The sequence below is a fragment of the Rattus norvegicus genome, chromosome 2 (genome assembly GCF_036323735.1).
Source record: "Rattus norvegicus strain BN/NHsdMcwi chromosome 2, GRCr8, whole genome shotgun sequence".
NCBI classification, from domain to species: domain Eukaryota; kingdom Metazoa; phylum Chordata; class Mammalia; order Rodentia; family Muridae; genus Rattus; species Rattus norvegicus.
The window spans coordinates 23954865-23966888 of record NC_086020.1 but is presented as its reverse complement, the minus strand read 5'-3'; the positions used below and the strand labels follow the sequence as shown (position 1 = coordinate 23966888).

The 12024-nt window shown below is 41.1% G+C and overlaps 1 protein-coding gene across 12 annotated transcripts in view; it reads left to right on the top strand.

Moving 5' to 3' along the window:
* Atg10 (autophagy related 10) overlaps positions 1-12024 on the top strand; it is a 289765-nt gene that overhangs the window by 166571 nt on the left and 111170 nt on the right. For 8 of the 12 annotated variants that reach the window (XM_063282566.1, XM_063282567.1, XM_039103148.2 and 5 more), the window contains one exon: positions 2169-2304. The exons of 2 other annotated variants lie outside the window; for them this stretch is intronic. In XM_063282566.1, the coding sequence (XP_063138636.1) occupies positions 2169-2304 (136 nt within the window). Of the gene's footprint in view, positions 1-2168; positions 2305-12024 lie in introns of those variants that run through there. 2 more of the 12 variants (XM_063282570.1, XM_063282571.1) reach the window with 2 other exon arrangements.

Below are 12024 nucleotides of genomic sequence, written 5' to 3'. Positions count from 1 at the left end.
GGAAGAGGGGGACTCACGGAACACTCCACCATGGTGTCCTGTCAGAGCCACACAACTGTGGACTGAAACTAGGGGTCAAATAACTGCAAATAACTTCTTCCCTCTTGTAAGATGGTTTTCTTCAGCTATGCTGTCCTGTTGGAAAGTCGACTGATACACCGAGTCATTAAAAAATTAGTAGATGAGCAGGGAGAGTGTCACATGCAGTTCTTCTTTCCTTCAGTTTGTAACCATGTCGACCAAGCAAGGGCACCCTCCCTCTCTTTCCCAGAGCTGTTGGCACACCCATATGTACCTCTTCTCTGTCCTCTGCACCCTCTGCCCTGAACCATGTTCTGATATGGTGCGGCCCTTCAGATTCTCATTTACAGATGGTCTGCAGTCTTCATGCCTTCCCATATACCATTGCAGAACTACCTCATAGCTGGCATTTTTTAAAAACATGTCTTTATTGTTACATATTCTAGGTTGATTATGTAATATTTCTCCTGCAATGAAGATCCTAGCTTCTGTGTCCTCATACTCTCGTTTTCCTGTGGTTCAGATTTCCAACAGTGAAACCACTAACTGTATCAGCGAGTAGATATATTTTTAAATTGAAGATATACTGACAAACTGTCCTCGACAAAAAGCTGTATCAAGTTATATCCCCAACAAACATGGTTGAACGCCTACCTCTTTTAAGGGTTCTAGTAAAGAGTACCATCTATGACAACCAAACCTTTAACGCATGACCCTGTGAGGACACTTAAGATCCAACTCATGACAGGTTGCAATTCTTTTATTATGTTGAGAAACAAAAGAAATTATAAATGTGAAATAACCCAGTTGTGAACCAAAGAGGAAGAACTTGGTTAAAAATTTATTGCAACAGATCTCTAGACCTGCGGCTAAAATTAAATAAACAGAAAAAGAATGCCTCTCTTTTGTTGTTGCGTTAATTGTATCTGGAGTATTTAGTTGAATGATTTCTCGCTGATTATTTAATTCCTTGTATTTAATTGATATGTTTACAGATGTTGGGTGACAACCGTTGTATAAATACCTCCCATTGTGACTTGTCTACTGTAGTGTCTCCTAGGGAGCTGACTGTGAGCAGGGAGTTAGGGAAGGAGAAACAGATCCAGAGAGCAGCTCCCTCCCGCCTTATCTCCACAGGCAACCGGATTTCATATTGATAAAGTTCACCATCTCTTCTCTAGTTCTTTCTGACTGTTCGTGGCTGCTGTTGCTGTTTTGACGAGAAGCTGAAATGAGCCAAGCCCACTTGCTTCATTCTTCCTACTAATTTAATTTAATTTCAAAGGAGAAATTCTCCAGCACAAATAAGTAAGTGCACACGGATGGACCCGGCAACCCTGACTCAACATGCCCTATCAGTTGCTTCTAAATGTAAAGACACATCCTTCAGAGTTGCCCATGCACGATACGAAAGAACTAGTCAGTGAAGAAGGAGTACTTGGGAAGTGGAATGACTGTTGCCATCTCTGCTCACACAGCCTTGTTTAACTGTAGTATGCTGATGACCACACCCTAAGTCAACATTTATTGTTAAGCTGTACCAAAGATACACAAGATAACAAAATCGGAATTACTTGGGATCCGAAATACACCTAGCAAACTCAGACTCTTGCCAAATAACTTATTCCGGATGGAACTGGGTATTGTTCATTGTAATGAGTCATCTTTGGGCAAGTGCAATAGAACCTATAGGGGCATTCCATGGCCTGTGTTCAGTTGTTAGGACGGATTTTAGTTTTCACAGCTCTTGTTGCTAAAAATCGCACAGTGGAAGCTTCAGAGTTCTGCTGTAGAAGTTCTCGGTGCTGCCCCCACCTGTGCCCCACCCCACTCCCCAGCCCCCTTCTTGTTTCTCTACTGAGAGCTGCTTTGTTCCCCCAAACAATCTGGAATTACTTAATGATGCTAATGTTTTCTGGTTTTACTGTTTACCTAGGACTCAAATGTTAAGTGTTTGTGTGGGTAACTCCCTTTTTCTTACCCCCTAGCCTTGAATTTACTTAACTGTTCTCTCAGCAGGGAGAAGCGCTTATCTCTCCCTCTCTGCCTTTGCACTCGGGTGTTGTTGTTGTTGTTGTTTGTTGTTTTATTGTTGTTTTAATTGACAAACGTGGATTGGCTTAGTCTCTGCTTTTTTGTCCCCTCAGGAGAACTTGGAGCTACCAGTGGATGATTCTGAAGCCGTGGGGCCTGCGGCGGCGGCAGTGATTAGACAGGAGTATCATGTCTTATACTCCTGTAGCTACCAAGTGCCCGTTCTGTACTTTAGGGCAAGCTTTTTAGGTAAGACCATGTCTAATACAGAAAGCGAATTTATAAAATTTACATATAAGACAGGGAGCCCATTTGGAAAATCGTTCCCGAGGGAGGAAGAAAATAGAGGTAAAAATAAAAAGCTGTGAGTGAGGTAAGGTTTTACCAGTAAGACTTCTCATGCTTCAGAAAGAACAGACTTCACAGTGAATGATATCATCCCAGCCTTAAATCTGATCTTCGCATTTCTGGCCTCTTGCCTGAAGGTGACTAAGCCACCTGGCCGTTCTTGACTTTAAACAAGTAGGAACAACTTAAAGCTGCAATGTTTATTTACTTCTCACTTTTGCAGTAAAGATGTCTTTCTGTCTCAAGCAATGCCATTAACTCAAAAGTTCCTGGGCTTCTTTCACCAAGAGCTTATGGTTATTTCAAGAGCTGTTTATTGGTTGGCCTAAAGCATACTTAAGACTAGCAGTAACACCTCCGTTAGCCATCTTCACATCTCAAATGCCTCAGTGTCTCGCTGTGCTGTTATTTAACTCATTCTCCTGCCAAGAAGGTGGACACCTTGTCTCCTTGGAGGCCTCTGCTAGTGAAGTTTATTTAGTGGCAGCCACATGGTGTCCTCACACTGCAGCTTGGGGAGATCAGGGAGGCCGCTGGCTAAATCAGGTCAGCTTCAGGGTACCTTGCACTCGGAGCTCCATCCAGCCCACCTCTTACCTTGTGTCTCTTTCTGTGCACGCCTTTCTCGGCAACACTGCCTTTGCAGACTACAAACTTCCGGATAGCTAAGCCATCTGAATTTCGCCAATGATATTTTATTTTTAATTAAAAAGTAGCTTAAGCTGCTTTGAGCGTGTGTTTGGTGGGTTTAATCACTCGCCGCTTTATATTGTTTAATGGTCTCCAGTTTTGCGGGGCTGGCAGTTTAACAAGCACTTACGATTTAAAACAAGAGCAAATTCTTAGAGACTCCCCGGTGAGAAGATTTTTAATCTGAGGTGCAGTTCCTAAGAACTGACAATTTCGGGTTAATTTTTAACCTGGGACTTGAGGACTGAGGACACCAATAGTTTACTAACTCTCGAACTCTTGCTGCAGACTCATCCATATGATTATTACTAACCTTTAAACATTTGCTTTATTGTAATTATATTTGATTTGGAGTCCAGAGGTTAAAAAGGATTTCTTGCCTGCACGCTGTCCTCTCTACTAAAAGTGGGGGGTGGGTGGGGGAATGCTTTCCTGGATTCTAGTTAGCAGTCGCCCTACCTAGCATCATCTAGATTCAGAGATGAACCACGGCGGCAGGGAGAGGACACAGGACAGAGGTTCTGGTTCTTCAGTACTGTTCTCTCACATGATCAGTATTCACTGTAAGCAGTTAATCACCAGAGATGAGTTTCGAGAGACAAAACAAGCCCTTTAGCCTGTCAGCATCAGGGATGTGAGGTGTTTCAACATGGCTGCTTCTAGCTGGAAGTGGGTCTCGCCGAGGCTGGCTGATGAGCTCACGCTGGCTCTGCGCTCTGCACGTGCCAACAGCTCCCCTCACAGCACGGCACAGTGATTGTTCGTGCAAGTCCAATTATGCTATAATGACATTAGTGTGCTTCCTGCATGCATTTCTGCATGGCCATTTTAGTTCCTAAAACATACGTGCACAACTGGCACTCCTGGTTCTATTTTTAGAATTTTAAGACACCCTTCATTTGTGACTGATAAAGAAAACCAGAGGGGTCATTTGTTTTATGTGGAAATGTATTCCAAACCTCTCGTTCTGTCTTGTATAGAATTGGTTTCTTAGTTCCTTTTAGTCTAGAATTCATTTGGTATTTGTTTAGGCACATTAAAATATGGAATCATTTTTCATAAAGAATATTGAAATGTTTTCTCGTGGAGAAAAATGGAAAGTGGTTCTTCGCTAGATCATTCCTTGTACTTTTAAATTTTGCTTTTACCTAACTTAAACTCAGGGGCCTTCTAAGAATGCATTATTCTTCATTTATGAGTCATAATTTTGCACGTATTCCCCCTGGTCCAGTCCTTCTTTTGATGTCTGCTTAGCCTGGCTGCCCGTGTGTTACCAATCTAATGATGTGGAGAACGTATTCCTCACATCTTCCTCTTATTCCAGGCCCAGGTTTTTCTTTGTTTCCCTCTAAGAGAATCCGACCTAGAAACAGGATGGTTGTAAAATTTCTTGCCCAAGGGTCTTTTCTTTCTTTCCTCCCCCCTCCTTTTTTTTTTTTTTTTTTTTTGGTTGTTGTTGCAAAATATAGTTCATTTGTCTGTGACAGAAGTTAGAGTTTCTTTTGCATCTGTTAGTAAAAATCAACTTCTATGCTTAACTTTGGATTTTTCTCTCTACATTCATAATACATACACACATATACATATACTTATACACACACATACAAATAGGAAAAGTAAAGGAAGGGTTTGGTGGTTCCCATTGAAATTGACATTACCCCCCTTATCAACTGGTTGAGATTTCTTCTGAATCTGTTTTGTTTCTTGAAATGCAAATCCACCGTGCTTGGAGTTCCCTTTACTCCTGTACATGATTCAGTGTCTGCCAGGCCAGCTTCTGCCTGAGACTCAGCTGACATGCTGACTACCCTTGTTCCTCCCACGCCCTGTATCATATCCCAGCAGACCGTGTCATCACCTCACAACTGCAGCCTAATGACGCGTCTCTTTATTTGCCCCCTACCAGATGGTCCTCAAACGTATGAAGAGTAGTGAAGGATATTAGTGTTGATTACCTACGAAGTGAGAAGCATTGATTATGGATCTGTGTTCGGTAGCTGCATGGCATTTTAACACACACACCATGCTCACCGTGCTGATTTTTTTACTCACAGCGTCAACTGTAGGCAAGCATCAGCGGATGCTTATTGGATGAATCAATAGTGAAGAATATCTAAGCGTTTCTAAATAGAGACAAAAGACTCGAATATTGTAATACTGTTCTCACTGTTGGTACAGGTTATAAGAAGTGATGGTGTCCTTTCCAGGAGACCTAAGGTCCACACTATCTCCGTATCTTTACTGTTGAAGCAGTTGCTTCTCAGAGACTGTAGAAATAGTAAACTAAGGAAAATGGAACATCCTGAACAGCCAAAGCACGGATCTAGCCTAGCTGAACAGCTATCCTAGCTCTGTAAATATGGTTCTTTATTTGATTCTTGAAGGCAGATGGCCAAGTTCATGTAGCCTTTACCTTCGTGTCAATAAGACCCATAGAAACATGGTACCTCCTCTTTTATTTTCCCTATTACTGCTACTACTGCTGAGACAAGATCTCTGTCGTCTAAGCTGCCCTCAACCCCAGTTCTCCTTCTGCAGCCTCCCAAAAGCTTGCTTATAGATATGGTATGCACCACCATACCTGATCAGGAACTTGGTTCCCAAAATGATAGCCTAGACGGAAGAGAAGTGAATTCTTCTCAGGGCACTGGTTCTCTTAACTGCTTTTGCCATGGCTGGTTTGGACAAGGCAAAGGTAGTTCTATTTATCATCAAGTTTCTGAGTGAGAGGTCGCCGCCCTTTCCTTCGAGAGGCTGCAGATATAAAGCATAATGAGTCTGGTTTTGAGCAGTGCCTTGTGATTTGTGAGTCCATCCCCACAGAGCGTCTGTGTTATCCCATATGTGTCGATGCGTCTCCTTTTTCTACCGTGTACTTTTGTGGTGCTGGAGTTTGACCAAAGGCCTTGCGTGTGTTGCTTGTGTGCTCTCCCACTTAGCCCGCCCACTGCTTTTAAAGCCCTCTGCATCAGTTGTGTGTACCACGACAAAGATTCCCCTTCTCATCATTTTTATTGTTCCATGGACATTTATGTCCCATTTTTCCTTGATGAACTTGGCTGGGAGCAAATGGCAAATGTTGGAAACGTGGTTTAAAGAGTCTATTTATACCGAATGGCCTTGATCTCACCAGAGTCATGGATTTAAACACCTGTCCTGACACCTTAACTGGAGATTTTTATGTTTATTCTAGATTGAATTCTGACTTATTTCTTCCATTTCCCTTTTTTCTTTCCCTTTGTTCTTAATCTTTATTGAGAAATGGACCAAGTGGTTCTTCTCATTTTCAAATATTTAATTCTTTGGCTGACATATGCGTTCTTCTTGGTAACTGTTTTGACATATTTCCTTAATTAGTCAGAAGGGCCGCTTTAGAATAGGGACGGAAACATTTCTCCCATTCTGCAACTGAAGTCTGTCTTATTGGCCCAGAAAGCAAGGATATAGAACTTAAAATGCACCCCAGGTACTTCTGTGAAAGATTTGTTCAGTTGTTATGGGCTTAAAAGATGCTCCCAGAGAAGAGGAATGAAAGAAATAGCCAAACAACAGTTTGCTCTCAAAGGTGGGATAAAACAAAGCAAGGAAAGGGTTCAGATAAAGAACAACGAACCGTGTAATTCAAGTGCACAAGTCAGCAAGGTAAAGGAGGAGAAACATTTCTTGGGTCTGGAGCATGAGGAAGCCTTTGGTTTGAAGTACACAGAGTAGATTTAAAGGAAGAAGAAAGATGTGAGCCACAGGGAGTGGAGAAATAGAAGTCAAGGATTTGTAGTTCTATCTCAAGGACCTCAGGGACAGTGAGGGGTATGTGCCCAGCTCTGGGGACAGAGTAGAGAAGGCATGCTTGGCTATCAGTACAGAGCAGTGTGGTTTAGGGGTGTCCCCTTAAGAGAAGCATGGAAGAAATGGTTGAAAAGATAAATGTGGGTCAGATTATTGATGAGGTAATGGGTAGGAAGGAGTTGAGACATAACAAAATGAGAAAATGAACTGAATTGCATTTCCTAGAAATCATGGAACAAAAAGACAGATGAGTAAGTGAGGCTGAGAGCAAAGTGACAGACAGGGATGTGACACTTCGGTTGTTGTCAGCATTATGAAAATCTTAAAATAGTGACCGTCTATAAACGATGAGCTGGAAAGAATGTATTTTGTATTTCCAGGATAAAAATCCTCCCGTTGAATAGGAGTTATTTAGTAGAGAAAAAAAAAATGGATGAGTCTCAAGCAGAAACGATTTCAGTTAATTATCACAATAAGCAGAAAATGGAAAATAAATTGACAGATAATTTAACTTAGAATCTCATCTGATTGTAACAACCTTTAGGAAAGCTCATTAATTTGTACTGTATGTAAGCAGGAGCAAGTCTAGCAAAAGTCCCATCAGCAAACTAGAACATGAATTTGGTGAATCAAAAAGAGTCTAGGGATTGAAATTGGATGTGAGGAGAAAACGGTGAATGCTATGAAAAATAATGAAAATGTGAGTTAGCTAATACAAAGATGGACAAACTGAAAAGTCAAAATTATAGAGAAAAGTTAGCAAGAATGAAGGAATGGGGCTGACAGATGGCTCAGCGGTTAAGAGCACTGACTGTTCTTCCCGAGGTCCTGAGTTCAAATCCCAGCAACCACAAGGTGGCTCACAACTATCTATAATGGGATCTGATGCCCTCTTCTGGTGTGTCTGAAGACAGCTACAGTGCACTCACATACAATAAATAAATAAATATTTTTTAAAAAAAGAATGAAGGAATGTTGAGCCTTGTACATATTTACAGTCCTCTGAGGACTTAGGGGACGGTAGGGCATGTTATAGAACATGATAGTAATAGAAAGAAAAACCCCCAAGTTTATTAATTACACACACCAAGGGGAAAGCGATATGGCAGAGTTAACTGAGCCACTTGGAATAGCGCCTAAGACCACGCATGCGTCATACTGCGTGGAAGGGGCTGCTCAGGGAGGAGCCCACATTCTCACCTGTGAGCGGCTGCATTATAGCTTCTGGGGCATGTGAGTATCTGTTCTTCCCAGTAGAGGAAATCCTCTTCTACTCCACACCAAAACGAAACAACCAGCAGCAGCAGCAGCAGCAGTGGCACTGTGAAATGTTTATAAAAGCACCGGAATCCAAAGCCTCGCATCGCACCGTGGTACATGGTTGCAACCCCAGGGCTGGACTTGGAAAGGGAGGCAAAAGGATCAGAGTTTAAGTCCAGCCTCAGCTCCTTGGCCTATTTTTCTATTATTAGACAGATCATTTAAAAACAAAATGGGTCTGCTAGGCTACAAAGATGGCTCGATACTTAAGGATCTGACTTGGTTTCCTAGTACCTACACGTTGGCTCACAACTGTTTGTAGCTACAGTTCCAGGGAATCCAATGCCCTCCTCTTCTTGCCTTTTGGATGCCGGTCCCACACATAGTAGGTATACATACATACATGCAAGCAAACAGTCATACATAGAAACTGAAAGTAAATATTTTCAACAGTTCAGATTTATGAAGACAGTCACTAAAGCCCTTTAAACATGCTCTATCAGTAAGAAGAAAATAATGGGAAATGACCAGGAAAAGCAGAATAGGACTTGGAAATGGATGACAGAACCAAGGGAAGATAGTGGGGGCCCAGTAGTGATTGCAAAGTGAAGCCCTTTGGCTTCAGTGGTGAGGAGAGATTGGCCTTCCACTTGGTTCATAATTTTGGAAATATGCTTGTATACTGAGGATTCAGACATCTACTATATCTGCCTATATGGATTCCCATAAGATGTTTTATGTAAATGCAAAGCATTTATTCAGAGAATTTTAAAACTATGATCATTGCCCTTGTCTTTAGTAAGAACTGGGCCTATTTCCCTAGAAGTAATGCTGAACTCTGTCCTCATCTATCCTCAGCTCTGAAATATTGGCCATAATGTGGTATGAAGATGTTTTTAGAATATAGAGATGGATAAAGGAAACCAGAAATGAATGATGTCCTTGGGGGAGCTAACAGCCCAAAGAAAATAAATCAGGCTGAAATCCACTGGTGGGAAGTAGAGTATGCTCAGGGCCACAAGAGGGGAAACGTGATGCCAACATGGACGGTGATGGGGTGACTTGGACCAGGGTGATCACAAAGCCTTGGGAGGGCATGGAGTTCACAGACACTGTGGTGGGGGAGGGGAGGGCAGCTCTAGTAAGATGAAGGCTTCAGGTACCCCGAGTTGAGCCAGTATTGGTCAAGACCACTAGTGGCAGCAGCAGCAGCACAAACACAGCTTATAGAGAGTTGCTGTGCTTGGGTGCACACAGTGTGGCGGCAGAAAATGCAAGCTCTGGAGTCTCGCTTCTTTTTTTTTTTTTTTCTTTTTTTTTTTTCCCCAGAGCTGGGGACCGAACCCAGGGCCTTCCGCTTGCTAGGCAAGCGCTCTACCACTGAGTTAAATCCCCAACCCCCGAGACCCGCTTCTTATTTGCTCCTTTCTGCGAACTTGGGGAAGGTGTGGGCCTCTGTCCTTTGTCACGTGAAAGCAAAAGTTAGACCATGCCAATGTCATTGCATAGGTTTTTGAGGATTCTCAACATTTCCTGAGCCTGGATTTGGCACCGTATGTCATGTCAGTCGTGCTATGTGTCCTGGTCCTCACAAGACAGAAGGAAGACAGAATGTCTTACTAATCTTCACGCGCAGTGTTAAAACAGTGCTTTCAGGGATCCCGATGACTCATTAAGGGTGCGTGGAAACCACAGACTCAAACTCCATACCTGTTCTCATTTCTCAGTGTTACCACTCCAGTGATTGACAGAAAATGCAAAACCATGAAATAAACGAATTAATTGGCGGTACAGGTGGATGAAGTTGCCATGAGCTGTGTTTTTATGCTTTTTACATAGATGTCTTCGATTAATAAAGATACTAAGTATTAAGTGTTTATAGGAATAAGTGAAAAATGACAGAATTTGCTAGCTAAAGTAGCTGATGTGACCATACATGAACAATTACACTCATTCCATAGCACAGTGTAATTTTCTCACTGAAGCAAAAATGAATTTTCTCCGTTGGTGGAGCGTTGTCTGCCTCCCTGTGGAGTACAACATGAATTTTTATGCCCTTCAAAGCTCCGTGGAAGGCCAGTCTGCTGAACAATGGCATATCTCGTTATGAAAAATCCACTCTGGTTTCTTCTTTATTTCTAATGACCACATCTAGGATGTTTCTGTTAAACTTACTGTGCATAATTTATATTCTTTCTAATCACTTTTAGGAGTTATCTTTTTATTCTTTATTTTTTATTTTTTACTCTGTGGCTTTTTATAGTGTGTGGCTCATACTAGAGTTAGATGGTGCTAGGGAAATATCTCAGGGTATTATTGGACTCACAAAAACTACTACTATTAAGGAACTTAATTTAGGAAGCTGCACATTTTGAGCAATATATAGTTTACTTGACATGTAGGTTATTATTCATTCGAGAGATTTTATGTGAAAATGTCAAGTGATGCTGGACATTACAAAAGATTGCACTTTTTTAATTATTCCAAATTTTTTGTCCAATGTCTCTTGTTCCTTTTCTACTGCTTTAGCATATATGTGTGTTATCAGCCCAGCTAATACCAGCACGCAGTGGTCACTCAGTAAATACTTAGTAAATAAATGACCTCTATTATAGTGTTTATAGGTTTCTTCTGAAGTTACTTTGGCTTCTATTTCGGCTTTTCAGGTTTTTAGAAATTTTACTCCACCTCCCCCTTGATGTATTTATTGTGATTTCTAGACATAAAAAAATCACCGAGTATTTCATATCTGGTGAGAAGTGGTACACAATGTATCTTCTTAACATGGCTTGAAGTTCTTGACTGGAAATCCTTTGACCTGAGTACATTGACACAAAATAATATGTTTAATACACTTAGCCAAGGGCTTACTTACAGTCACATTTTTAAGTTAAAATGCTGCTTTTTAGTTTTCAGGAACATCTATCCGTGCACCAGATACTTTGCTTACATATTGCTTAAGCTCTGTTGGTATGGTGAGATTCTTAACATAGTTGGTTGTCTCGGTTCAGTGGTTCAATGGAATTTCTAAAAACTACAGTTCAATTTGAAATAATTAGAATCAGAATCATATTTGAATACCTGTCATGTGCCCACAGTGTATGCTAAGGTTTGAAGGACTGCTGATTTGGTCATTGTTGACCAAATTGTATGAAAGGCAACAAAATCCAATTCTAGTGTGTCTTCGATCATGACGGGATAAGCTATGGCTAGGCAGATCAGCCCTAAAGACTTAAGGGAGAGAACACATATCTTATGTAGATCATATTGTCAAAAGATGAAGTTGTTATGTCCCTGTACTTTTTAGAGAGTGGGCAATAAGCAGAAGCTGGAGACATTCACAAAATTTCAGAGGAAAATCAAAGTATAGGCTTGATTCCCCACCCCCCCGTCCTTTTTATTACAAATTGGCAGATGGTTACTCATTAAAGAGGAATTTAGTTTGTGTCAATAAAATCATTTGTGGCCCAACATGAAAAAAAAGATGAATACCTTTAAAATTATTATTTTTACGATCTAAGTATGGATTCAGCAAGAGTAAGATGTCTTAATAGATAAAGAAAGGTGTTTGCTGTTCAGTCTGAGTTTGACTCCCACAGCCTACATGGTTAAGGGAGAGAGCTGACTCAGTAAGTTATCCTCTGGCCTTTACCCCTACACACACCATGGTGTGTGCATAGTATGGCCTACACATGAACACACATACAGAATAATGAATAATTATGTAAGTGAACAAGTTAATAATAATGATAATTAATAATGATGATGATGATGATGATGATGATGGCATCATGGAGTCCAGAACTTGAAATGGAAAAAATTCTTATTTTAACAAAGTACCATTGTGACACAAAGTATTTGTTTTCCTTGTCTGGCTCTGAATGT